Source organism: Moschus berezovskii, chromosome 10, assembly GCF_049115385.1.
Source record: "Moschus berezovskii isolate FMDL1 chromosome 10, NW_MosBer_1.0, whole genome shotgun sequence".
NCBI lineage: Eukaryota > Metazoa > Chordata > Mammalia > Artiodactyla > Moschidae > Moschus > Moschus berezovskii.
The window spans coordinates 37,471,568-37,498,180 of NC_142469.1; the positions used below are offsets into that span (position 1 = coordinate 37,471,568).

Here is a 26,613-nt window from a genome sequence, read left to right on the forward strand (position 1 = left end):
TCAGAATGTCATTTATCTTAACCTTAGGTATGGAAAGGTCATTAACACTTTGTGCCTCATTTTTTTGTTTTTGACTTTAAAAAGCATATGGGAGATAAGTGAAAAAGTGTTTGGAGTGGTAGAAAGCTCTTGTTTAAAGGTTATGCATCTTCAGGCTCAGAAGTAATTGTAATCTGAGGGTGTAATGTTAAAGGACTAAAATTGTTAAACTAATAAGAATTTTAATAGAGTGAGAATAATAATACTGACTTAAGCCAAACAGCTTTCATTGAGTTGTTGTTGCTGTCCTGAAGCTTCATAATGTTGGCTTGTAACAAGATAATAATTAAATTGCCACAGAATCAAATTTCATATTTTTTCCTGACTTATTTTCTTCTTTTCTCATACCTGTTTGTATATGGGGGAGAGAGTATGTGTGAGAAAGCCAGAATGAGAAATCTGATTTTGGTTTTAAAAAATTAGCTTTATCTTATAGTTAAAGTGATAACTAAGAAATGTATTTAGTTCACTTGTTTTCTCAATTAGTGCTCTAAAAAATAACAGTGTATTTATGAACATTAACTCTCATTATTTAAACTGATAGATATCACCCCAAGAAAAGTTTTTTTCAAATTTAAGTATTTAGGTTTTTTAACCAGCTGCAGTAAATTGCCATAAAATCTTACTAAAATTCCGGTAAGCTGACAGTATCAGGAGTAACTTTCTAGCCAAAAAGATGTCATCCCACATTAACTGATCAGTGGCATCCTAGTTAATGATGCTTTATTGACGGTAGATGTGCATGTGTTTGGAAATTTAAGTAGTATTTCTAAAAGGGTGTGCCTCATTTAATGCAGTAGTAGTTTTCCTGAAATTTACTATGTAAATGAAATTTTAGTAAATGAAATGATCTTTTGAACTTCTGAGAACAGGAAAGAATTCCTTTGACAAACCAGGCATCTTTTTCCTGTGTTTTTTTTTCCCCCAATTTATTTGTTTATATATTAGATTAACTTAAAATCACCACTCATCCAAATTCTGATTCTTAAATCTTGACTATAATTCTGGAGAAGCTACTTGTTATTTTTAATTTTTAAAATGATTACAGCAAAGTGAACTCAGCCTGCTTCACTTTCTTATGGGTAACTAAAATCTTTTGCAGCAGCTGCTTATGTGTCCTTAAATGGAGATGATTTTGGCTTCTTCCAAAGAAAGATAAATCCTTTGCTGAAACAAATCTCTTGTTATTTAAAGAAACGGCTAAAACTATCAGAGAAATAATGTTCAGCAAAGGCCCTCTGTGAACATTGCTAAGGGAAAATTTTACAGCTTAAAAGGAAAACCCGAAATTAAGTAAATTTCATGAACGTTTGACATTTTGCTCAGTACTATTCATGCATTTTTTCTTTCGATCCTTACATAATAAGGATCTCTGATTATTATCAATTGCTAGTGATTACCAACATACAAAACCTAGGGACTTGAAATACATCCCTAACATGATTTATAGTAATTTGTCAAATATGACAAAGCTGCTAAGTGACAGACTGACGGTTCAGATTTGGACCTCTTTAGTTATAATTCTCTGGTAGGTTGGCATGTTATGGGGGGAGCGATAGTGTAACATGGGTATGCATTTCAGAGAGTAATATTTATCAACTAAGAAATTTTAAGATGGAAATAGATGAATTATTAAAAACAAACTATTTTTAGCAAGTCTGCTTTAAGTTTGCCTACACATTCATTTGAAAATGAACCTTAGAGGATAGATCATTGTAGTATGAGCACCTCTAGTTCTAAGAAAATAGTGTTAGTAATACTTAACTTGTATTAAAGTAAGAAACTACCACAGACTGAATAAAATATGGCCTAGATATTTCACATGTTGGCAGATTTGCTCAAAAAACCTGTATAGGTTGACAAATACACATGCGCGTGCATGCACACACACACACATATGTATACCCAGACGGATATTAACAAAGTATATTTGTGCAAGAGTGGGGAGCTTCTGTGTCTACCGTTTTCCTTTGGTTTATCTGTTGTTGCTGCTGCTGATCATCATTGTTAGTCTAAATGGAGCTCTAGGAATTGTTACATCTTCCTTTTAGGCTGATTGCCTAAACAGAAAGTTGCATACTAGGACCTTTGGTGAACTACAGAATAACCAGTAGACATTTCCTCAAAAATCCCACTATGATGGTCTAGAAAGTGTTTTTAGAGGTGCTTTGTCAGAATCTTCATTTGGGGTCAGACTATAGTCTGAATCCGTTTTTGTATATGACCATATACAGACTTCTTTAAGCTGCCTTATCTGTGGGATGGGTTTGTTGTGAGGATTTTCCTAAGATGAAATATGTATATAATGACTTAGAGATCTTGCAACACAGTGTCCATTTAGTGTTAGTACTTATTTTCCTTTTGAAGATGATTCTTACAGCCCAGGGGTAGAGTTCAGTGCCCTTTGAACTTGGATAGGAAAAATATTAAGGATCTTTATTTTTACTAAACTCTGAATGAGAGTTAGCCTTTCCTCAGTTGTATGTTTACTGTCACTATAGCAGCCTTAGATAATTTCATATAGAACAGTTGCAGCATATCGCTTGAAATACTATTCATATTCATACCGCATGAAATTATGCAGTTAAGCTGCCTGTAAATATTATTATTTAATGCATTAATAAAGAAGAATAGAAAAGAAAAATGAAAGGAAATAAAGCAGAAATATTACAACATCAATTTATTTTTTAAAAAATATTTATTTTGGTGTAATTTCTTTTCTAATATATGTTTCTCATTTTTTAAGTTTTATTTTAAAAGAGTTCTGAATTTACAGAATTAGTGCAAATATATGGACAGAGGAGCCTGGTGGGCTGCAGTCCATGGGGTTGCAAAGAGTCAGGCATGACTGAGCAACTAACACTTACTTACTCACTATAGTATAGAGAGCTGTATTCCCCACGCCTGGTTTCCCCTGTTGTTGACATATCCTACACAAGAATGGTGCATTTATCACAACACTTGTACCAATGTTGATACTTTATTTTAAGCAAAACCCATTTTTTCAGTTTTCCTTGGTTTTCCTTTTCTTTTCCAGGATTTTTTCCAGGTCACCAGATTACATTTAGTAGTCATGTCTCCTTTGGCCCCCTTGGTTGTGACAGTTTCTTATGGAACATCCATAGTTGGGACTTGTCTGATGTTTTTCTCATGGTGAGGCTGGGTGATGTCTTTTTGAGAGGAAGATCAGAGAGGTTGAGTACCATTTTCACCACATACCAAGTATACATACCTATGAGCATGACTTACCAGTGTTGTTAACCTGGATCACCTGGCTGAAGTGAAGTATTCGTCAAGTTTCTCCATGGTAAAGTTACTCTTTTCCCTCTCCTTCTTTTACTTTCCAGAAGGAAGTTACTGTACATAGCCCACAGTTATGCTTCCCTACCTTAGGAGTGGAGTGTCTATAAAAATTACTTGGCATCCTGTGTATTTTATGATATAAAAACATAAAAACAGATCAGTCAGCTTCAGCCATCTGCCAGAAGAAGTCCATGGCACAGAAAATTAAGAAGTCCTGTGTTGGAGGTGGTTTCTGTCTTTGTATGGGGCATCCCTTTTTGGAAAGAAGACTGACAGGCTAAAACCAAGATCTCCTAGTTTGCTTTTTTAGGCCCTGCTTTTCCAGCTTGTCTCTTATCACATTCCTTTGTATCCTGTGCCCTGGCCCTGTCCAGCTGCCTGCAGCTATTTGAACAAGCTATTGTTCTATTTTAAGCCTCCTCACTTTTTGTAGGAATGCCCTCCTTACTAACCTGTGTCCCCATTAAAGTACTGTTTCAATTTACATGTGCAGCCCTCTCTTTCTTATGATAAACACTTTTGCATGTACCCCTATTATTATCTATCTCATTTTATTGTGTTTAGAAATGTATCTGCCTAAAATAAATTGCAAGCTCCGCTGATCCAGTAACTCATGTTTATATCCTCTTTATTCCTTATAGTATTATTACCTAGTATAGCACCTTGCTCATAGCAGTTCTTAGATACTGATTGAATGGATGATTGGATGAGTGAATTAATAATAGAGGAACCAGGAAAGATTGCATGGTGGTACTGAATGATCCTGCAGAAGTCTTATAGGCACTTAAAAAAAACATAAATTTTAAAGCTCATTGTGGGGGAAGAAAATAATTGGGAGAGATTGGGGATAAGAGTACAGTAATTGAGAAAACAACTTTCTTGTCATTTAAAAATGATGTAAAATATATTTGTAGAGAGTGAGGGAACATTGAAGCATAAGCCTATGCTTCCTAAATTGAATCTCTGTAAATTTTTAAAACAATTTTATTTTCTGTGCTCATTTGATTTATAATAATTCATGGTGTTTTATATACTCTTAACATTAAAAAGCCTGCTTTTATTTATATAATTACTAGTTTTATTAGTTTTAACTTTATTTTAATAGTTAAAAAAATAAGTACCTCTAAATTTACCACCTAAACAAAAACCAAATTTTTCATGTATATTATCATAAGTGACCAGTCCAGATTCGACGCATAAATTTTCCTCTGTTCATTTCTTTGCATTTGTGCTTTTTTAATAAAAATACTTTTAACTGTAAAAAAATAAATAAATAAATAAAGTAGTAAAGAAAAAAAAAATAAAATAAAATATTTTTTTAAATTTAAAAATAAATAAATTTTTTTATGTGGACCATTTTTAAAATCTTTATTGAATTTATTACAGTATTGCTTCTGTTTTATGATTTGCTTTTTTGGCCATGAGGCATGTGGGATCTTAGTTCCCCAACCAGGGATCAAACCCACACCCCTTGGTTTGGAAGGCAAAGTCTTAAGCACTGTACCAACAAGAGAGTCCCCCCAAAATGGGCTATTAACGTATACCTAAATAGTTATATGATCTTGCCCATATTCCCCCTGTTTTCTCCTCCCAGATAAGTGATTACTCTGATTCCTAGGTTAATTTCTTTACATTTGTTTTCATAGTTTTGTGGCATTTTTAATTCAGTATTCTTTAAAAGTTTATTTTTGAGATTTTACTTTGTTTAAAGGAAATTATGATGTATAAAGTGAGTCCCAGGTGGCTCAGTGGTAAGGAATCAGCCTGCAATGCAGGAGCCGTAGGAGACGCGGGTTCGATGCCTGGGTTGGGAAGATCCCCTGTAGTAGAAAATGGTAACCCACTCCTGGAAAATTCCACGGATGGAGGAGCCTGGCAGGCTACAGTCCATGGAGTCTCAAAGAGTCAGACATGACTGAGCACACACACACACATGATGTATAAAATCTTTTACACTGTTTAAACTCCAAGTTGTAATGGTGTGTGGAAGCAAAAGACCTTTCAAGGTAGACCTGTTTTTTTTTTTTCCTTGTGGAAACTTTTTAAGAAAATTTAGGTTGTGACCGAATTAAAGCATTTCAATACTTAAATATGTAATATAGTAAAATGCAAGTTTTGAATAAATTTTTGTGATACTTGAAAGAAAAGGAACTTTTCTGGGTTAGACCCCCAGGATTTTACTTAAGTCTTAAGGATTTTGTTCTATTGAAAGTTTGAGAAATGACTGCATTAAATTTTAAAGCTACCTAAAGAAGAATTAGTTGAAAAAACATCTAAGAGCAAAAATGATAAGAATAGTAGTCTGTGACTTAGGGGATGGGGAAGTGCCTAAATTCATAGAGAAGAGAGAATAGGAGTTATTCGTCAAGTTGAAGGTAAAAAAAGACCAATACTAAAGTAACTTATAAAACTTAAGAAGGTAGATTTTAACTTATAAAACTTAAGGGAAGGTAGATTTTGCTTTAGAAATTGATGTGTCAGACGCTTGAAGGCTAAACCATTTTATTTTTTTTTAATAAATGCTGAACTCTGGACAAACTCTTGTCTTATTAAATATTAATAGCCCAATTAGCAATGGGGAAGAGTTTGACATCAAGTGAAGCCAGTTAGTTTAAAGGAAGTGCTTGCCATGTAGGTTTGCACAATTTGGGAGAAATTTATGAAGCACACTCTAAGTGATGGAAAGAAATGCTGTAGCATGCTCTGTGGTCTTTTAAGGAATTTGTCTATCAGTAAACAAGTAATGTACAGATAAACATTTAACATTTGGAAATTAACCACTAGTGCAAGATAACACTAGGAAGACAAGAAAATTTAGGATTGAGAGTCAAATTACCACCATTATGATTTCTAAGAGAGCTACTTATTTTATGCAAAAGAAGTTGACAGAACTGAAGCCAAAATGAGAAATGGAAAATCTCATTCACACACATACACTTAACAGCCAATTTAACAACAGAATTCGACCCTCAAGTCTCCAGGTACTTGCTTCAGAACTCTGTAGACCATGAGGTTATTCCTTTGTTAGGAAGACTCCAATCCACTTCAAAGATTCGTAGACCCCGGAGTGCCCCACTCCCGTTACATTCATTATCTTTTGCTCTACACCCCAGTGCTTGAGCTCCTTGCATTCCCGGTCTCTTTGTTGGCATCATTATTTGTCATCCAAAATGGAAATTTGGGACTGATCCTTGTTTCTGTCTTCTCACAGACTCTGGTCCACTAGGAAATCAAATGCAGATTGCCGATTCGAAATCTGTGTTCCCATGGCCTTATCAGCTCTCCTCTGAGCTTTTATATAACCTACTGTCTTGACCCTCTCCTGTTCTTTACCCTGATATCCAAGTTGCCTTCTCACAGGTAAATTTGGTTCTCACATGCTGAGAACTTTTCTTTATTATCACCATGTCCCTCAAAATTAAAAACCCAAATTTTACAGCCATTGCACACAGAGGTTTCTCCTAATTTGGTGTCATCTACTCCTAACTCTATTTGACAACTCTGCCATTTGTGTGTTTTATTTCTTCTATCTGGGAACACATGTACACCCGGGGCAGATTCATGTCAATGTGTGGCAAAACCATACAATAATGTAAAGTAATTAGCCTCCAATTAAATAAATTAAAAAATGAAAAAAAAAAAGATGTTAAATATTTCTTCTATCTGGAATCTGTTCCTTTCTTTCTTGACTTTATTATTCAAAAATGTGTAGGGAGAAGCCTGTTTGTTCTTAATTTTTAATTGCGTAAGTATTAAGTATCTCTTACAATTCAGGAAACTCAGATAAAGCAGAAGTTGGAGGGGGGGACTTTATATGTTTTTTAGGTATTTATTTTTTATTTGCATGCATTTCATGAATGGGGGCTGATTTATTTTTTCTTTACTCCTCATACTACTTATCCCATAGAAGTTAAGGTTAATGGATATTTTAAATATTTTTTGCCATTACAAATGAGCTTGTAAAGGGCTAAGTCAAAGGAAGTTATGGAATACAAATGCAAGTGACCCTTGAGTTTTCAGCATAGATGCACTCTTGAAAAAGTTATGTAAAATGGATTTTGATATGTAGAATTCGTGTTTATCTTATAAAACAAGAAATGTCCCAGCAGAAAAGATTAATAAGCCCAACTTTCTAATGTGTAGATGTTAAGTTTTTATCAGCAGTTTAATGCATTGAGAATTGTACGTGTTGTACACTGTTTTGATAAATTGCAGTAAATCTGAACTTCCTCCTTAACCCATCTCCAGATTCAAAGCTTATATAGCACAGCAAAAGGATGTGAACATGTCATCATCTGCTGTCTTCATTTGCCCTTGGGTTGGTCAGAGGAAGTGAGTAGGTTCCAGGACCAGCCGTTAGCATTAAGATCAAGAGCATACTTTTGGCAAACTTGGTTGTTCAGGCTTCCCTGTTAAAGTATTCATTTTTATAGGTTTATTGCTTAGTTGGGGCCATAGATAGCTGAAGAGTTGATTGTTGACTCCAGCATTACTATGTCAGTTTTTAAAATCTAACTTGAAAACATAAAATATCTAAAAACTCAGTGTTTGGATTATTATGAATCTGTGTGGTGAATGTTTGAGAATCAAAAGTGCTCTTGAGACTTTACACATACAGAATAGAAGTACAATATAGTCACTGAAGACTTTTTTTCCCAAAAGTATGTCTAAAATGCAAACTAAAATTAAGTTAGTTATGTAGATTACTCAAAGATTTCCTGGGTCTGAGAGAAATGAGGCTGAGCCTCAAGGTTTGGAAAGCATCATTTTTATTCAAGTGTAAGTTTGTTGATTAATCTTTGAACTATGATCTTTAGATTATATACATATCTTTTTTATTATATATATCATTGCTATAAAAATGTTAATAGAGATTTTAAATACTGATAATTTCAGGGATGGTAACCTTTTGAAGTTTGTGAATTTTTAGATTGCTTAATATTTAGCAAATATTACCAGATTCTGTGTTGTGTACCAAGAATTTTAAGAGAATAAGGCCAGGCTTATGATGCAGACTAAACTGGGATAGGAACCACTGTCATAAGTACTGTCATAATACTCTACTTGCAATACCTATCTGTGCTGTTCAAAATAATTTTGGATTTTTTTGAAAACTGAGAAACATACTTGAGGGATCATCGTTAGTCATTCTCTTTTTGTTGATTTTATGCTATAGTCTAGGGAATGAACTAGACTCTGGGCATTGCCACAAAAATTTAAAAAATTCTCTAACATTGCTGGTGCTGATACTTTTTAGAAAAATACGTGAAGGGATGTTTAAATTGAGCAGCAGTCAACTTGCCTCTCTAAACTGTCAGCAATTTTACTCTTGAGATTACCCATTGTTGACTCTTGAAATATATATTTTTAAAAAAACAGTGTTTTTAACATATGAAAGAAGAAAGTACTTAATGGCCCTTAACTGCACTGTCAGAAAAGAAGAAAAAGTAGTATATGTATGCCAAGCAAAGTAACTTAATCCCAAATGATATAAAGTAGAAGCCAACTCCCTGTCTCCTCACAAGATAACCATCATTCATAATTCCTTTTGTATCCTTTTAGAAAAATCCTACATAACATTTTAAAATAATGTAGGCAGTACTTTGGTCCCAAAACACATTTATTATTTTATACTTTTCTTTTACCTCTCAGTGCTACAATATGATTAAAAAAAAATTGGTAAGACACATTTTGGTAATCTGCTTTTAAAAATAAATGGACTAGTCAGTGCTCATACTGCCGCTCTGTTTTAGTAGAGTCTGATTCTGTAATCTGGTAAATTTGTTATCCTTAAGTAACTATACAAAAGGTTTGGAAAATACTGCATTCTCTTTTTTTATAGGTGAAATCCATTATTAAATTTGAATACTTAAACACTTCCACTCTGAATCTTCTGATTGATTTGCTTAGGGAAAATGATTTGCTCCTCAATCTTGAATATATCATTTACCCCCTTCACTTTTGTGTTACAGCTGTAATGAGATCATGTTTCATGCGTAGATCATTCCTTTGTTGGCATTTTTAAAAAACATGCTGATGCTCTAACAAAGATTATACATCAACCAGAATGATTTTTCAGAGGAAAAATATCTTTTCCTCCAAAAAAAGAGTTAAATTAATAGTAACTTAGCTGTGTAGCATAGTGGAAATCAGTAATACTAAGTTCTATTTTCATATACATGTACTTTTAAGATATAAAATGTAGCTATGTATTCCTGTCATCAGTTTCTTTTTATCATTTTTTAGAGTCTTTTACCCTTGAAGTAACTTGATATATTTGTATTGTTATTTCAGTAAAGCATATCAGGTTGGCAAAAATAGCATTATAGAATTAATTAATAATATAGACAAAGAAATAGTGAGATCATTAAAAACTCAGTTCCTTCTGTAATTTAAATTTCAAGAGTCATGATGCAGACTTTTGTTTATAATTAGTCACTCTGATGAGTTTATGGATAGAATTTTTTATATAATTTGTTGTTGTTTGGAGAAATATGTAGTAATACATTCCATAAATAATTACATGGGCTTAAAGATAGATTTTTTTTTTATTTTATGCACATTCTTTTAGTAATAATACAATACGTAAGATACAGATTTTGTTTTAATGACAGTTCTGTAATCCATGTTTTTCCTTCTCTTTGAATAAAAACTCTAAATTCTATATAATTTGTAACTTATCTTCATCTACATTGATGAGCTTTGTGAATTTACCTCTGGGTGAGGTATCCTGATACGTTTACCACAAAGCACTCGTAGAGTATCTCTTCAGATAGATTATTCCAGGAAAGAGAGGAGGATATGCTGTGTTATTTGACGTGTTGTGAGTGACGAATGAGCTGAGTAACAAAGGCAAATGAAAGAGAGATAGCAAACTTGAAGAATTGCAGAGGTTGTAGTCCAGTTAAGTGTGGCAGCACTAGATTATCTAAGTTTAACAGTATTTGTCCAGGCTGAGGCCAAAGAATTTGGAGCTATTTTCAGATGCAAATAGTGCGCTTATTTTAGAAGCATGTTTGACCATTACGTGACATATTTTGGCAACTTTTCATAGCATCTGGGTCTCATCTAAATAGATACATTTGGGATTGTTGTAGATGCATGTTTTCCCTATTCAATTATTAGACTGGAATTTGATGTTTACAATGAGGTGGCCATACATATGTTAGAATTCTGGGTGGTTAGGGTCTAGATGCAGAAGAGTTATGCTAGTATACTGGCTAGACTGGGTTTCCCAGGTGGCACAGTGGTAAGGAATCTGCCTGCCAGTGCAGGGGATATCAGAGACACAGGTTCAATCCCTGCGTGGGGAAGATCCCCTGGAGTAGGAAAATGGCAACCCACTCCAGTATTCTTGCCTGGAAAATTCCATTGGCAGAGGAGCCGGGTGGACCCCAGCTGGTGGGGTTACAAAGAGTCCAACGTGACTGAGCAAGAACACTCTGGCTAGACTGTGGCTCAGTTCAGTTCAGTTGCTCAGTCGTGTCCGACTCTTTGCGACCCCATGAGTCACAGCACGCCAGGCCTCCCTGTCCATCACCAACTCCCGGAGTTCACTCAAACTCATGTCCATCGAGTCGGTGATGCCATCCAGCCATCTCATTCTCTGTCGTCCCCTTCTCCTCCTACCCCCAATCCTTCCCAGCATCAGAGTCTTTTCCAGGCTACTGTTTTCTTTTCTCAACCACCACTGCAACAGTGTATCTTATGCATTTTTAGGTAAAACATCTAAATGAGGAGTTCCCCTTCCTCTCTGAGTTTGGTAACTACCAATTATGTGTTAAAAATGTTTACTTATAAAGGTGAGTTTGAGTGAACTCCGGGAGTTAGTGATGGACAGGGAGGCCTGGTGTGCTGTGATTCATGGGGTCGCGGAGTGTCAGACATGACTGAGCGACTGAACTGAACTGAACTGAAAGGTGTCCTTGTTCTGCTGAACAGATTTTGAAATGTTGGTGACTTTGATGACTTCCTTCCTGTTCCATACTTGGAGTTTGCTCACAGCTACATGCCTTTATAGTTATCTTCTAGATTTCATGTTCGTGTCTAGTTTAAGTTTTATTATTATTCACAAGCTGTAAATTATATATTATGTTCAAATTACTTTCTCTTTGATTACTTACATTATTTATGGGCAAGTAGAAACATGACTGATGAATTGAAATTCTGCCACAAAATGGTATTCCTCTCCTAACCAGTTACAACTTTATTGAATGGAAATTCTTAATTGTTTTCTAAATACTTGGGATAAAAATGTGTTACTACTGGTTACAGGGAAGACATTATTTGAATATAAAATACTTTCTTGTTTTTCATATTTGGAAGCAGAATTGCCCCCTGTCCTATTATTGGACAGCTTCTTTGTTCTTCTTAAGTATCGACAGCTCTTAAGAACCAGCTTGTAGGTTTTTGGTCGGGAGGACAAATAATTTTCTCTCTACCATTCTTAGTTGGTAGACCCTTGTTATAAAAGATGGATTACAAGAGAAACAAATAGAAGTTTATTAACATGTGTACCTTGTGTACCCATGGAAGATACTTAGGGAAAAATGAGGAACTCAGAGTGGTAGCTTTAGAATTCAGGATTAGACACCGCTCAATTCAAGAAAAGCAGAGGAAGGAAACAGGCCTCTCGAGGGAGATATATGATTTTTAAGAGAAATGAATAGGCCTTAGAAGAATAGATAGGAGAGATGGTAACTAGTGAGGAAGTTTGTCTGGGTACACTGTCTGCTTCTAGTCTTCTTTTCCATGATAAGAGCCAATCCTTTCTGATGAAACTCCCAGGAAGGGGATTTATGACAGTTGAGTTCCTTTGGGAGGATCTGTCCTTCGGCAGAGAGTGGAGTTCAGAGAAAGCCTCTCCCTGCATTGGCTGGATTTCAACTTCCTACCGCTCAAAATAATTAACATGTCATTATTATGGTGGCATGTTGATGAGCCCCTACAGTTATGTTTTGGACTGGCATATTCTGCTGCCCTTCATTACCAACTCTGTTTTTGCATCCTTTGTGTACAGTATTTACTTCACCTGATCTTTTCTCTCAATTATTTGTCAATGTAAAATAGGTCCATAGTGATGAATAGGTAGGAAATTATAGCTGAGGTAGCACATTGTCTGAGAAGGCAATGGCAAGCCACTCCAGTACTCTTGCCTAGAAAATCCCATGGATGGAGGAGCGTGGTAGGCTGCAGTCCGTGGGGTCGCTAAGGGTTGGACACGACTGAGCGACTTCACTTTCACTTTTCACTTTCCACTTTCACACATTGGAGAAGGAAATGGCAACCCACTCCAGTGTTCTTGCCTGGAGAATCCCAGGGACGGGGGAGCCTGGTGGGCTTCCGTCTATGGGGTCACACAGAGTCGGACACGACTGAAGTGACTTAGCAGCAGCAGCAGCAGCAGCACATTGTATCATCCACAGTGCATCTTTGTGTGCTTACACATTTTCCCCAGGCAGGCAAGACCTTGATTTCACTGCAATCTTACTTTGAGGTAGAGAGAAAAATAAAGTTTAGGCCCACGGCGTTTAGGTATACATTTTGTTTTTGTTAAGTTAGTATTGCATTTTGTGGATGTGGCACAGTTTATCCATTTATCAGTTAATGGTTTGTTTCCAGTCTGGAGTGATGAAGTGTTTGCCTGTAGGTCTCTGTAGACATACATTTTTCACTTCTTTTGATTAGATACCAAATTCAATCCCCCATTTAATCAGCTTTGCACCCCTTGTGAAAGTTAGTTGACTAAATGAAATAAGTCAGAGGAAGACAAATACCATGTGATTTACATGTAGAATCTAAAAATGCCAAACTTATAGCAATAAAAACTAGAGTAGTGGTTACCAGAGGTTAGGGTGGTGGGGAGATGGGAAGATGTAGGTCAAAGGATACAAACTTCCAATTTGCTATAAATTATATTAAAAATAAAATTTCATCAGTTTCTTTTCTCTATATCTTAAGTAATGTAGTAGTTTATATAGTGTGCAAAATCATAAAGGGACAGTAGCTGCCGTGCTGTGATTTTAATAACTCTTACTAGGTGTTTCAAATTGTGTTCTATAACTTCATTTAGAATAGCATACACTAAGCCCTCATTATAAAAGCCTTAAAAGGTAACATGTTTCCATAATTGTCATTTTCAGTGTAGGGCAAACATAAACAGATTTTTAAAATTACGTGTAACTCTACCTGCAGCATTTGGTTGTTAGGACTCATTCTCATTTTTAAACTATTTTTATGAATCAGGATTAAGGTTTCCCTGGTGGCTTAGATGGTAAAGAATCTTCCTGCAATGTGGAAGACCTGGGTTTGATCCCTGGGTTGGGAAGATCCCCTGGGGGAGGGCATGGCAACCCACTCCAGTATCCTTGTCTGGAGAATTCCCACGGACAGAGGAGCCTGGCAGGCTATAGTCCATGGGGTTGCAGAGTCCAACATAACTGAGCGACTAATTACACACCACCTACAGCATTTGGTTGTCAGGATTCATTCTCATTTTTAGACTATTTTATGAATCAGGATTGAAGTTTAGTAGGAAGACTGCCATGCAACTAGTTTGGTAATTGTTTGCTGCATCTTAACTATAGAGAAAGGTTTCCTTTCCTTTCTTCCTATTTGCTCAATTTTTTTGTTTCTAAAGGGTTTAGATTAAGGAACCTACAAATTGGAAGAATAAAGTCTCATATTTTGTTTCAAGTATATTCATAAATGTATCTGGCAAGTATTGGATTGCCCAAAAAGGTCATTCAAGTTTTTCCATACACCGTTACAAAAAACCTGAACGAACTTTTTGGCCAACTCAGTACTCAGCAGTCCATCTTGTCAATGGATGAAGTGCTATAAACCAAGTATATTGTTGATTGCTTTTCTCCTGCAGACCTACTTTTTTTTTACTTCTTTCTTGATGCCAAGAAGTTTTATAAAATAAGAAGAGACTTCCTTAGGAAGTTGTCAATCATGGGAAATATTTTTAGCAGCTAACTTGTGGAAGAATAGAGTAATTCATGTCATCTTGTAAAGAGCATCATCTATTGTCTAGGCACTTGTCTTACTGAAATAAGTACAAGATGTGTAAAGTAAAGCATAGCTTAACATATCATGGGTATAGGTCTTTCCTGACTTGTAATCCACAATGGAGGAAACTTTTATAGATTCTTGGAAGAGTATACCGTAGATGCTCAAGCTATCTTAGAAGTTTTCTGTTAGGCATGAAAATGATATTAAAAAACCAGTATTTAAAATATCTGTAACGTGTTACCAGGAGATTAATATTTAATTCAATATATAAATTAAATATATATTCACTTTTATTCTACAAATTAAATAATTATAGCACAAACAGTTTACCATATCATTCTGATAATTTCCACAACTTATGTTGAGTTTTAGAATTATTAATATGGTCTTAGTTGTTACCACTTTTAATGAATTCCTGTTTGAACTACAGTTTGACTAAATTGCGTGAAGTGACTACCCATTAAATTGATAGTCATTAAGTAACATGGAGTTGTGATGAGCAGAGACTTTCTCTTAATATCAGCAATATTGTTTATAGTGCTTAATTGTCTCTTAAGTTTTTAAGAGCAGTTACTGTCAAACAGTTTTTCCAGCTCCTATGGTATGAAATTTGAAATACCTTCTTGGTTAGCTGGGCCATAATAGAAAGAGTGGGACAGTGTGGTGATCTTTTGTTGGGCTGCCTGTATTTGAATCCTGGATCTGCCGACTAAATATAAGCTGGAAGATAGTGTTGAAATGGGAGAATTTTGAGAGACTGATTAGCGGAAACCAGCCAGTCAGGAAGGATGCCATGAGTGGTGTCCTGAAGGCCCCCGTTTATGCCAGGAAGTAACTCTTTGTTGGGTGATGGACAGCTCTGAGGAGTGGCCTAGGTAGTAGATAGGACATTCAGGGGGTATAAAAGTGTTAGTCACTCAGTTATGTCTGACTCTATGCGGCCCCGTGGACTGTGGCTTCAGGCAAGAATACTGGAGTGGGTTTGTATCTTCTTCTTCAGGGGCTCTTCCTGACCCAGGGATTGAACCTGGGTCTCCTGCATTGCAGGGAGATTCTTTACCATCTAGCCACTAGGGAAGCCCTTTCAATGTGTTTGGGCAGCATCTATTTTCAACCACAGTGAAAATGCTTCGGTACTGCAACAACTAATATATCCGTACTGGTGCATGTTGGCCCAGTGTCAACCTGAGTTGTATATTAGGCAGAAGAAAGAATGAAATTCAAAAACTAAATCTCTGACTAACCTGTGTGTCATCTCGACTCCAAATATCCGCCCATTTGACAAAGTTAAGTACCCTGTTATCATCTAGTTTCTACCATTCTTAGTCTGTTCATCTTCTGCTGCCTGAAACATCCTGTCCTAGTATTACCTGACAGGCATTTTAAAGGTTTAATCTAGGGCTAGTTGATGTCACCCAGTTACTGGTTTATTCAGAAGCAAGTCTTGTCAATAGATCTTTGGAAAGCAAAGGATAAAGATATTGCTGCAAGTTTGAATTCCTTGAAAGTTGCTTTTTGGTGTTCATGTAGCATCTCTTAGCTTGTCAAGGAATTTGTGTTCTTGTTTGATTTACCAATTGTGTTAGTTTCTTAGAGTTGCCATAACAGACAAACAAGGTAGCTCACACAACAGAAATTTATGTCTCAGAGTTCTGGAGGTTAAAAGTTCTGAATCACGGTGTCAGCAGAATGAATGCCTTCTGAGGGCTGTGAATAAAAGTCTGTTTCATGCTGGTTTCTAGTACCTTTCCGGCAATCATGTTATGTTCATCTCTTTACACAGTCTTCCCTCTGTGCATGTCTGTGTTCACATTTCCCCCTTTGTGTTAGTCTAATTGCTTCATCTTGACTTTATCTGCAGAGTCTGTATTTCTAAATGAGGCTCCATTCTGAGGTATTAGGGGTTAGAACTTCAGCGTCATTTTGAGGAGTCAGTTCCACCAGTACCACCAGTATTAAAATTTTAATTTTGTTTCAGTGATAGAAGTTTGAAGATGTATTACATTGGTTTTGTTGTTGTTTGTGTTGTTTAAATATCTTAAATATTTTTAAAAATCTAAACAGATTTCTTTTTTTTGTAAATGATACACTAGAGACCGGCAGTCATCTAGATTATCTGATTAATAGTCATTTTCTATGGATATATTTACTACTTTGGGAAAATATTTTAGCTTTTGAAGTTTTAATGTAATTAAAGGATGATGTGATGAATGATGATTTCAAGATGTGGAAACCCTTCTGGTAATGCATGTACAGTTTAGTCTAGCCTTATTGTACTCCTTCCTTAGGCAATGATTAATTTTCTTATTTCCAGAAGGCTTTCACAAGATAATGAGAACAACATTTTATATTTAGTATTATACTGTGTTCTGTTGTCCACCAATTCTTGATTAGATTTGTACATTTACTTTAGAACTTCCTTGAAATTCTTCATGTTATGTTGTATTCACAGGTGTAATTTAAAAGTTTTTTTATGACAGTCAATGGGAAAATACTAGATGACATAAATATTCCCTTTAGCCACTTTTAGTATACTAATAGTGTAAATATGTTTGTGCAGGTTTTGTCTGGATCATCTCGTCAAAGTTATTCACCTCCCAGCTATCAAGATTTCAGTAAGTGGGAATCAGTGCTGAAAATAAAAGAAGGACTACTAAGGCAGAAAGAGATTGTAATTGATCGGTGAGTTTTATTTTTTTTATTACTATTTCAGGCATGCAGAAGTGTAGATTAATAAAGCAAGTATCTTTGTACCTACCACTTAGAGTTTAAGAAATAAAACCTTACAAGAACATTGAAGTCTCATGTCTGTCTATCCCCAGTCCCAGACAGTTTCAAAATTTTGCCTATTTGAGTACCAAAGCTCTAAAAAAATAATTATTTTAAACTGAATAGACTCCTGATTATTCCGAGCAATAACTCTTAATATTACTTAATTATTTATGATCTATATTGGTTTACATCATTTATGTATACTTTGGGGATAATTAAACCTGTTGCCTATCATGGTAATTGGAAGATAGCTTGAGAAGGCATTTTTTCTTTTTTTTTTTTTTGACCACTGAAGTTTTCAGTTTTATTGATTGTTCAAGTTTTCACATTCTTCATTACATATATTCTTTATTTTTTATTTTTTTATGTAATTAATTTATTTTTTATTGGAGGCAAATTATTTTACAATATTATATTGGTTGGTTTTGCCATACATTGATATGAATTTGCCCCGGGTTTACATAAGTTCCCCCTCCTGAACCCCCCTCCCACCTCCCTCCTCCCTTTATCCTCCCTCTGGGTCATCCCCGCATGCCAGCCCCGAGCATCCTATAACATGCATTGACCCTGAACTAGTGATTCATTTCACATATGACAACATACGTGTTTCAATGCCATTCTCCCAAATCATCCCACCCTCACCCTCTCCCATAGAGTCCCAAAGACTGTTCTATACATCTGTGTCTCTTTTGCTGTCTCGTATACAGGGTTATCATTTGCATCTTTCTAAATTCCATATATATGTGTTAGTATACTGTATTGGTGTTTTTCTTTCTGGCTTACTTCACTCTGTATAATAGGCTCCACTCTCCGACATAAATCACAGCAGGATCCTCCATGACCCACCTCCCAGAATATTGGAAATAAAAGCAAAAATAAACAAATGGGACCTAATTAAAATCAAAAGCTTCTGCACAGCAAAGGAAACTATAAGTAAGGTGAAAAGACAGCCTTCAGAACGGGAGAAAATAATAGCAAATGAAGCAACTGATAAAGGATTAATCTCCAAAATATACAAGCAGCTCCTGCAGCTCAATTCTAGAAAAATAAATGACCCAATCAAAACATGGGCCAAAGAACTAAACAGAAATTTCTCCAAAGAAGACATAAAGATGGCTAACAAACACATGAAAAAATGCTCAACATCCCTCATAATCAGAGAGATGCAAATCAAAACCACAATGAGATACCATTTCACACCAGTCAGAATGGCTGCTATCCAAAAGTCTACATGCAATAAATGCTGGAGAGGATGTGGAGAGAAAGGAACCCTCTTACACTGTTGGTGGGAATGCAAACTAGTACAGCCACTATGGAGAACAGTGTGGAGATTCCTCAAAAAATTGGAAATAGAACTGCCATATGATCCAGCAATCGCACTCCTGGGCATACACACCGAGGAAACCAGAATTGAAAGAGACACGTGTACTCCAATGTTCATTGCAGCACTGTTTATAATAGCCAGGACATGGAAGCAACCTAGAGAAGGCATTTTTTCTTAATCAATGCTGCTGCTGCTGCTGCTGCTAAGTCGCTTCAGTCGTGTCCAACTCTGTGCGACCCCATAGACGGCTGCCCACCAGGCTCCGCCATCCCTGGGAATCTCCAGGCAAGAACACTGGAGTGGGTTGCCATTTCCTTCTCCAATGCATGAAAGTGAAAAGTGAAAGTGAAGTCACTCAGTCGTGTTGGACTCTTCGCAATCCCATGGACTGTAACCTACCAGTTACTACTTATTTTCATGTGCTTTTATGAGATAAAGTAGTAGATATTTTAATCTTAAAATTAAATCCTTATTCAAACCTTTAAATATATTTAATAGTTGAAATTTCAAAAGATTTTGCTTAGAAACAAGAATGTTAAGCACGAGCTGCTGCAATATAAACTAGTGCATAGACCTCCTGAATTCCTTATTCTCCACTATGTTCTCAACATCTTAAACAGAGCCTGGCATGTAGTATATGTGCTTAGTGCTTGATAACATCCATGCCTGGTAAATGAATGAAGATTGCAAGAGATTGTTACAATTGATTTTATGAAAAACTATCTTAAAATATTAGATGTTTCTAGTATAAGTGAATTTTATGTGTAAGTATAGACACAGTTGGATATATATTTTTAATAATTTATTGTATATACTTGAAATTAATGCTGTTTTTAAACAGACCAAAATTCAGACTTTCATTAATATGAATTGATTTGTCCTCAATGAAAATCACTCAGATTTTATTTTTTAGATACCATTATACCATTCTGTTGAGTATAAGTTAATGGATGTCTTAGTTCATTTGGGCTGCTATAACAAAATACCGTAGACTGGGTAGCTTATTGTTGTTCAATCACTCAGTCGTGTTTGACTCTTTGTGACCCCATGGACTGCAGCACTCTAGGCTTCCCCGTCCTCTACCATCTCCCAGAGTTTGCTCAAACTCATGTCCATTGAGTCGGTAGTGCCATCCAACTATCTCGTCCTCTGTCATCCCCTTCTCCTCCTGCCTTCAATCTTTCCCAGCATCACTGTACAGGAGGCGCTGATGAAAACCATCCACATGAAAAAGAAATGTAAAGAGGCAAAATGGTAGTCTAAGGAAGCCTCCTGGGTGTTCATTGGAAGGACTGACGCTAAAGCTGAAACTCCAATACTTTGGCCACCTCATGCGAAGAAGAGCTGACTCACTGGAAAAGAGTCTGATGCTGGGAGGGATTGGGGGCGGGAGGAGAAGGGGACAACAGAGAATGAGATGGCTGGAGGCATCATCGACTCGATGGAGATGGATTTGAATGAACTCCGGGAGTTGGTGATGGACAGGGAGGCCTGGCGTGCTGTGATTCATGGGGTCGCAAGGAGTTAGACACAACTGAGCGACTGAACTGAACTGAACTGAAGGAAGCCTTACAAATAGCTGAGAAAAGAAGAGAAGTGAAAGGCAAAGGAGAAAAGGAAAGATATACCCATCTGAATGCAGAGTTCCAGAGAATACCTAGGAGAGATAAGAATATCTTTTTAAGTGAACAATGCAAAGAAATAGAGGAAAACAATAGAATGCTTATAGACAAAAGAAGTGAAGTGAAGTCACTCAGTCGTGTCCAACTCTTTGCGACCCCATGGACTGTAGTAGCGTGCCAGGCTCCTCCGTCTATGGGATTTTCCAGGCAAGAGTACTGGAGTGGGTTGTCATTTCCTTCTCCTTTATTATTTTATTACTTTTTTATTGCTTATAGACAATAAATATTTATTTCTCCCACTTCTAGAGGCTGGGAAGTCCAAGGCACTGGCCGGTTCAGTGAGAATCCGGTGAGAGCCAACTTCCTGGTTCATAGGTGGCCAGCTTTCTGTAACCTCACGTGGTGAAACGGTCAAGGGAGCTCTCCAGAGCTTCATTTGAAATGATACTAATTGCATTTGTGAGAACTCTGCCTTCGTAACCTAATCACTTCCCAAAGACCCTCCACCTCCACTTTCTATACCACATGTTGGGCGTTAGGGATTAATGTATGAAAATTGGGGAAGGCTCCCAACATTCAGCCTATGGAAGTAAGAAATACAGACAATTATTAATATAATATATTAAAATATATTTGTCAATTTTGTATATATAGAAGGATACTAAGGAAATAATCCAAAATCATTCAGAGTTGCTCAGTTGGCCAATTCTTGTTTTAATTAAAAATTTTTTTTATTGTAGTTGATTACAATATATAGATATACTGCTAAATGATTCATATATCTCTGTATGTGTATGCTGCTGCTGCTGCTAAGTCGCTTCAGTTGTGTCTGACTCTGTGCGAACCCATAGACGGCAGCCCACCAGGCTCCCCCGTCCCTGGGATGCTCCAGGCAAGAACACTGGAGTGGGTTGCCATTTCCTTCTCCAATGATTGAAAGTGAAAAGTGAAAGTGAAGTCGCTCAGTTGTGTCTGACTCCCAGTGACCCCATGGCCTGCAGCCCACCAGGCTTCTCTGTCCATGGGATTTTCCAGGCAAGAGTACTGGAGTGGGGTGCCATTGCCTTCTCTGGTATGTGTATATGTTTATGCATATATTTATATATAAATAAGTTTTTCAGATTCTTTTACCATATAAGTTTATTACAAAATATTGAGTATAGTTCCTTTTGCTACACTGTAGGCCCTTGTTTATTTTATATATAGTAGTATGTGTATGTTACTCCCAAGTTTTTTTTTTTTCTTTATTTATTTTAATTGGAGGCTAATTACTTTACAGTTTTGTAGAGGTTTTTGCCATACATTGACATGAATCAGCCATGGATGTACATGTGTTCCCCATCCTGAACCCCCCTCCCCCCTCCCTCCCTATCCCATCCCTCGGGGTCATCCCAGTGCACCCTGAGCGCCCTGTCTCATGCATCAAACCTGGACTGGTGATCTTTTTCACATGTGCTAATATACATGTTTCAATGCTATTCTCTCAAATCATCCCACCCTTGCCTTCTCCCACAGAGTGCAAAAGACTGTTCTATACATCTGTGTCTCTGTTGCTGTCTTGCATATAGGGTCATTGTTACCATTTTTCTAAATTCCATATATATGCGTTAGTATAGTGTATTGGTGTTTTTCTTTCTGGCTTACTTCACTCTGTGTAATAGGCTCCAGTTGCATCCACCTCATTAGAACTGATTCAAATGTATTCTTTTTAATGGCTTAGTGATATTCCATTGTGTATATGTACCACAACTGTCTTATCCATTCGTCTGCCGATGGATATCTCGATTGCTTCCATGTCCTGGCTATTATAAACAGTGCTGTGATGAACATTGGGGTAAACGTGTCTCTTTCAATTCTGATTTCCTCCGTGTGTATGCCCAGCAGTGGGATTGCTGGGTTTTGTGGCAGTTTATTTCCCGTTTTTTGAGGAATCTCCACACTGTTCTCCATAGTGCCTGTACTAGTTTGCATTCCCAACAGTGTAAGAGGGTTCCCTTTTGTAGACTTTTGGATAGCAGCCATTCTGACCAGCGTGAGATGGTACCTCATTGTGGTTTTGATTTGCATTTCTCTGATAATGAGTGATGTTGAACATCTTTTCATGTGTTTGTTAGCCATCTGTATGTCTTCTTTGGAGAAATGTCTGTTTAGGTCTTTGGCCCATATTTTGATTGGGTCATTTTTTTTCTGGAATTGAGCTGCAGGAGTTGCTTGTATATTTTTGAGATTAATTCTTTGTCAGATGCTTCATTTGCTATTATTTTCTCCCATTCTGAAGGCTGTCTTTTCACCTTGCTTATAGTTTCCTTTGTTGTGCAAAAACTTTTAAATTTAATTAGGTCCCAGTTGTTTATTTTTGCTTTTATTTCTATTACTCTGGGAGGTGGGTCATAGAGGATCCTGATGTGATTTATATCAGAGTGTTTTGCCTATGTTTTCCTCTAGTTTTATAGTTTCTGGTCTTACATTTAGATTTTTAATCCATTGAGTTTATTTTTGTGTATAGTATTAGAAAGTGTTACAGTTTCATGCTTTTACAGGTGGTTGACCAGTTGTCCCAGCACCACTTGTTAAAGAGATTTTCTTTTCTCCATTGTATATTCTTACCTCCTTTGTCAAAGATAAGGTGTCCATAGGTGTGTGGCTTTATCTCTGGGCTTTCTGTTTTGTTCCATTGATCTATACTTCTGTCTTTGTGCCAGTACCATACTGTCTTGATGACTGTAGCTTGGTAGTATAGCCTGAAGTCAGGCAGGTTGATTGCTTCAGTTCCATTCTTCTTTCTTAAGATTGCTTTGGCTATTCGAGGTTTTTTGTATTTCCATACAAATTGTGAAATTATTTGGTCTAGTTCTGTGAAAAATACCGTTGGTAGCTTGATAGGGATTGCATTGAATCTATAGATTGCTTTGGGTAGTATACTCATTTTCACTATATTGATTCTTTCGATCCATGAGTATGGTGTATTTCTCCATCTATTTGTGTCACCTTTGATTTCTTTCATCATTGTTTTTTAGTTTTCTATATATAGGTCTTTTGTTTCTATAGGTCAATGTATTCCTAAGTATTTAAGTCTTTTCGTTGCAGTGGTGAATGGAATTGTTTCCTTAATTTCTCTTTCTGTTTTCTCATTGTTAGTGTCTAGGAATGCAAGGGATTTCTGTGTGTTAATTTTATATCCTGCAACTTTACTATATTCATTGATTAGCTCTAGTAATTTTCTCTGGTGGAGTCTTTAGCGTTTTCTATGTAGAGGATCATGTCATCTGCAAACAGTGAGTTTTACTTCTTCTTTTCCAATCTGGATTCCTTTTATTTCTTTTTCTGCTCTGATTGCTGTGGTAAAACTTCCAAAACTATGTTGAATAGTAGTGGTGAGAGTAGGCACCCTTGTCTTGTTCCTGACTTTAGGGGAAATGCTTTCAGTTTTTCACCATTGAGGATAATGTTTGCTGTGGGTTTGTCATATATAGCTTTTATTATCTTGAGGTATGTTCCTTCTATTCCTGCCTTCTGGAGGGTTTTTATCATACATGAATGTGAATTTTGTCAAAGAATTTCTCTGTATCTTTTGAGATAATCATATGGTTTTTTATCTTTCAATTTGTTAATGTGGTTTATTACATTGATTGATTTGCAGATATTAAAGAATACTTGCATCCTTGGGATAATACATGTCCACTTGGTCATGATGGGTGATCTTTTTAATATGTTGTTGGTTTTTCTTTGCTAGGATTTTTTTTAGTGATTTTTGCATCCATGTTCATCAGTGATATTTGCCTGTAGTTTTCTTTTTTTGTGGCATCTTTGTCTGGTTTTGGTATTAGGGTGATGGTGGCCTCATAGAATGAGTTTGGCAGTTTACCTTTCTCTGCAATTTTCTGTAAGAGTTTGAGTAGGGTAGGTGTTAGCTCTTCTCTAAATATTTGGTAGAATTCAGCTGTGAAGCCGTCTGGTCCTGGGCTTTTGTTTGCTGGAAGATTTCTGATTACAGTTTCGATTTCCGTGCTTGTGATGAGTCTGTTAAGATTTTCTATTTCTTCCTGGTTCAGTTTTGGAAAGTTGTGCTTTTCTAAGAATTTGTCCACTTCTTCCAGGTTGATGGTTTTATTTGCATATAGTTGCTGATAATAGACTCTTATGATCCTTTGTATTTCTGTGTTATCTGTTGTGATCTCTCCGTTTTCATTTCTAATTTTATTGATTTGATTTTTCTCCCTTTGTTACTTGATGAGTCTGGCTAATGGTTTGTCTATTTTATGTATCTTCTCAAAGAACCAGCTTTTAGCTTTGTTGATTTTTACTATGGTCTCTTTTGTTTCTTTTGCATTTATCTCTGCCCTAATTTTTATGATTTCTTTCCTTCTACTAACCCCGGGGTTCTTCATTTCTTCCTTTTCTAGTTGCTTTTGGTGTACGGTTAGGTTATTTATTTGACTTTTTTCTTGTTTCTTGAAGTAAGCTTGTATTGCTATGAACCTTCCCCTTAATACTGCTTTTACTGAGTCTCATAGGTTTTGGGTTGTTGTGTTTTCATTTTCATTCGTTTCTGTGCATATTTTGATTTCTTTTTTGATTTCTTCTGTGATTTGTTGGTTATTCAGAAACGTGTTGTTTAGCCTCCATATGTTGGAATTTTTAATAGTTTTTTTCCTGTAATTGTGATCTAATCTTACTGCATTGTGGTCAGAAAAGATGCTTGGAATGATTTCAATGTTTTTGAATTTACCAAGGCTAGATTTATGGCCCAGGATGTGATCTATCCTGGAGAAGGTTCCATGTGCACTTGAGAAAAAGTGTTCATTGTTTTGGGGTGAATACTCCCAAGTTTTTAATTTATCCATCTCCACCATCTTTCCCCTTTGGTAGCCATAAGTTTGTTTTCTATGTCTGTGAGTTTCTGTTTTGTAAATAAGTTCATTTGTATCATATTTTAGATTCCACATATAAATGATAGCATATTTTTATCGTAAAAATATTTATCTTTGACTTAGTATGATAGACTCTAGATTCATTCATGTTGCTGCAAGTGGCATTATTTCATTCTTTTTTATGGCTATGTAATACTGATGCTAAAGCTGAAACTCCAATACTTTGGCCACCTCATGAGACGAGTTGACTCACTGGAAAAGACTCTGATGCTGGGAAGGATTGGGGGCGGGAGGAGAAGGGGACGACAGAGAATGAGATGGCTGGATGGCATCACCAACTCGATGGACATGAGTTTGAGTGAACTCTGGGAGTTGGTGACGGACAGGGAGGCCTGGCGTGCTGTGATTCATGGGGTCGCAGAGAGTCAGACACAACTGAGTGACTGAACTGAACTGAACTGAATATTTCGTTGTTTATGGGTACCACATCTCTATCCATTCATCTGTTGATGGACATTTGGGTTGTTCCCATGTCTTGGCCATTGTAAATAGTGTTGCAGTGAACACTGGTGTGCATATCTTTTCAAGTTATAGTTTTCTCCAAATATATGGCCAGGAATGGGAGTGCAGGATCATATGATAACTCTACTTTGAGTTTTTTAAGAAACCTCCATATTGTTCTCCATAGTGGCTGTACCAGTTTGCATTCCCACCAACAGTATAGGAAGGTTCCCTTTTCTCCACACCCTCTCCAGCATTTATTATTTGTAGACTTTTTGTTGATGGCCATTCTCACTGGTGTGAGGTCATACCTCATTGTAGTTTTGATTTGCATTTCTTTAATAATTAGTGATGTTGAGCATCTTTCATGTATCTTTTGGCCATCTGTGTGTCTTCTTTGGAGAACTGTTTATTTATATCTTCTGCGTTGTTATGGCCTAGGCTAGCCTCACCTGGATGACTTGTATACTCCCATGGGATCTGTTATCCTGCAGTATTCTAGCCAGGGTTTGTTCATAGAGTGGCTGGGTGAGGTTCAAAGAGAAAATGAAGCATACACGTTCTCTTGGAGATTAGGCTCAGAAGTGGCACAGAATTTCTTCCTCTATGTCCTGATTGATCACAAGGCTAGGAGACTTCACCTGTGGACAGTAGGAACAAAAGGAGTGTAAGTAATACAGGGAAGGGAATAATTATGGATGGTTTTGTGAATAGTATACCACACCTAGTGTCTTAAATAATTTTCGATATTTTACAAGTCTGTTATAAAATTTGTGATGATTAATGCATTTGATATTGTATAAGACAGAGGAATAAAAAGTAGCTCCTCTTTCTGTAACAACAGAATCAGAATTTAAAAGTAAAAATGTTCATGTATAAAAATCTTTATATAACACATATAGTGCTAAAAATGAGAACAAAATAATAGTATATCTTTTTTCTAGGAACCAAATTAGACTAATGGCCTTTAAAATTGTGATAACACATACAGAGGATATTTCAGAGAGAGATATGACAGGATTTAGTTTCTTCCTGGATGAAGCTGAGAGTAAAGATGCTAAACTTTTCTATTTTGGAATATGGTGTGGTTGATGATACCTTTTAAGTCACGTAACTAAAAATTGTACACTGGATATTATCCTGAAAATATCAAGTTGTTCATGAT

General features: G+C 36.3%; 1 protein-coding gene across 6 annotated transcripts in view; it reads left to right on the forward strand.

The window, feature by feature from the left end:
• The window catches only part of CEP85L (centrosomal protein 85L), a 209,058-nt gene that overhangs the window by 132,745 nt on the left and 49,700 nt on the right, over positions 1-26,613 (forward strand). For all 6 annotated transcript variants that reach the window (XM_088840583.1, XM_088840584.1, XM_055433469.2 and 3 more), the window contains one exon: positions 16,919-17,040. In XM_088840583.1, the coding sequence (XP_088696709.1) occupies positions 16,919-17,040 (122 nt within the window). The remainder of the gene's footprint in view (positions 1-16,918; positions 17,041-26,613) is intronic.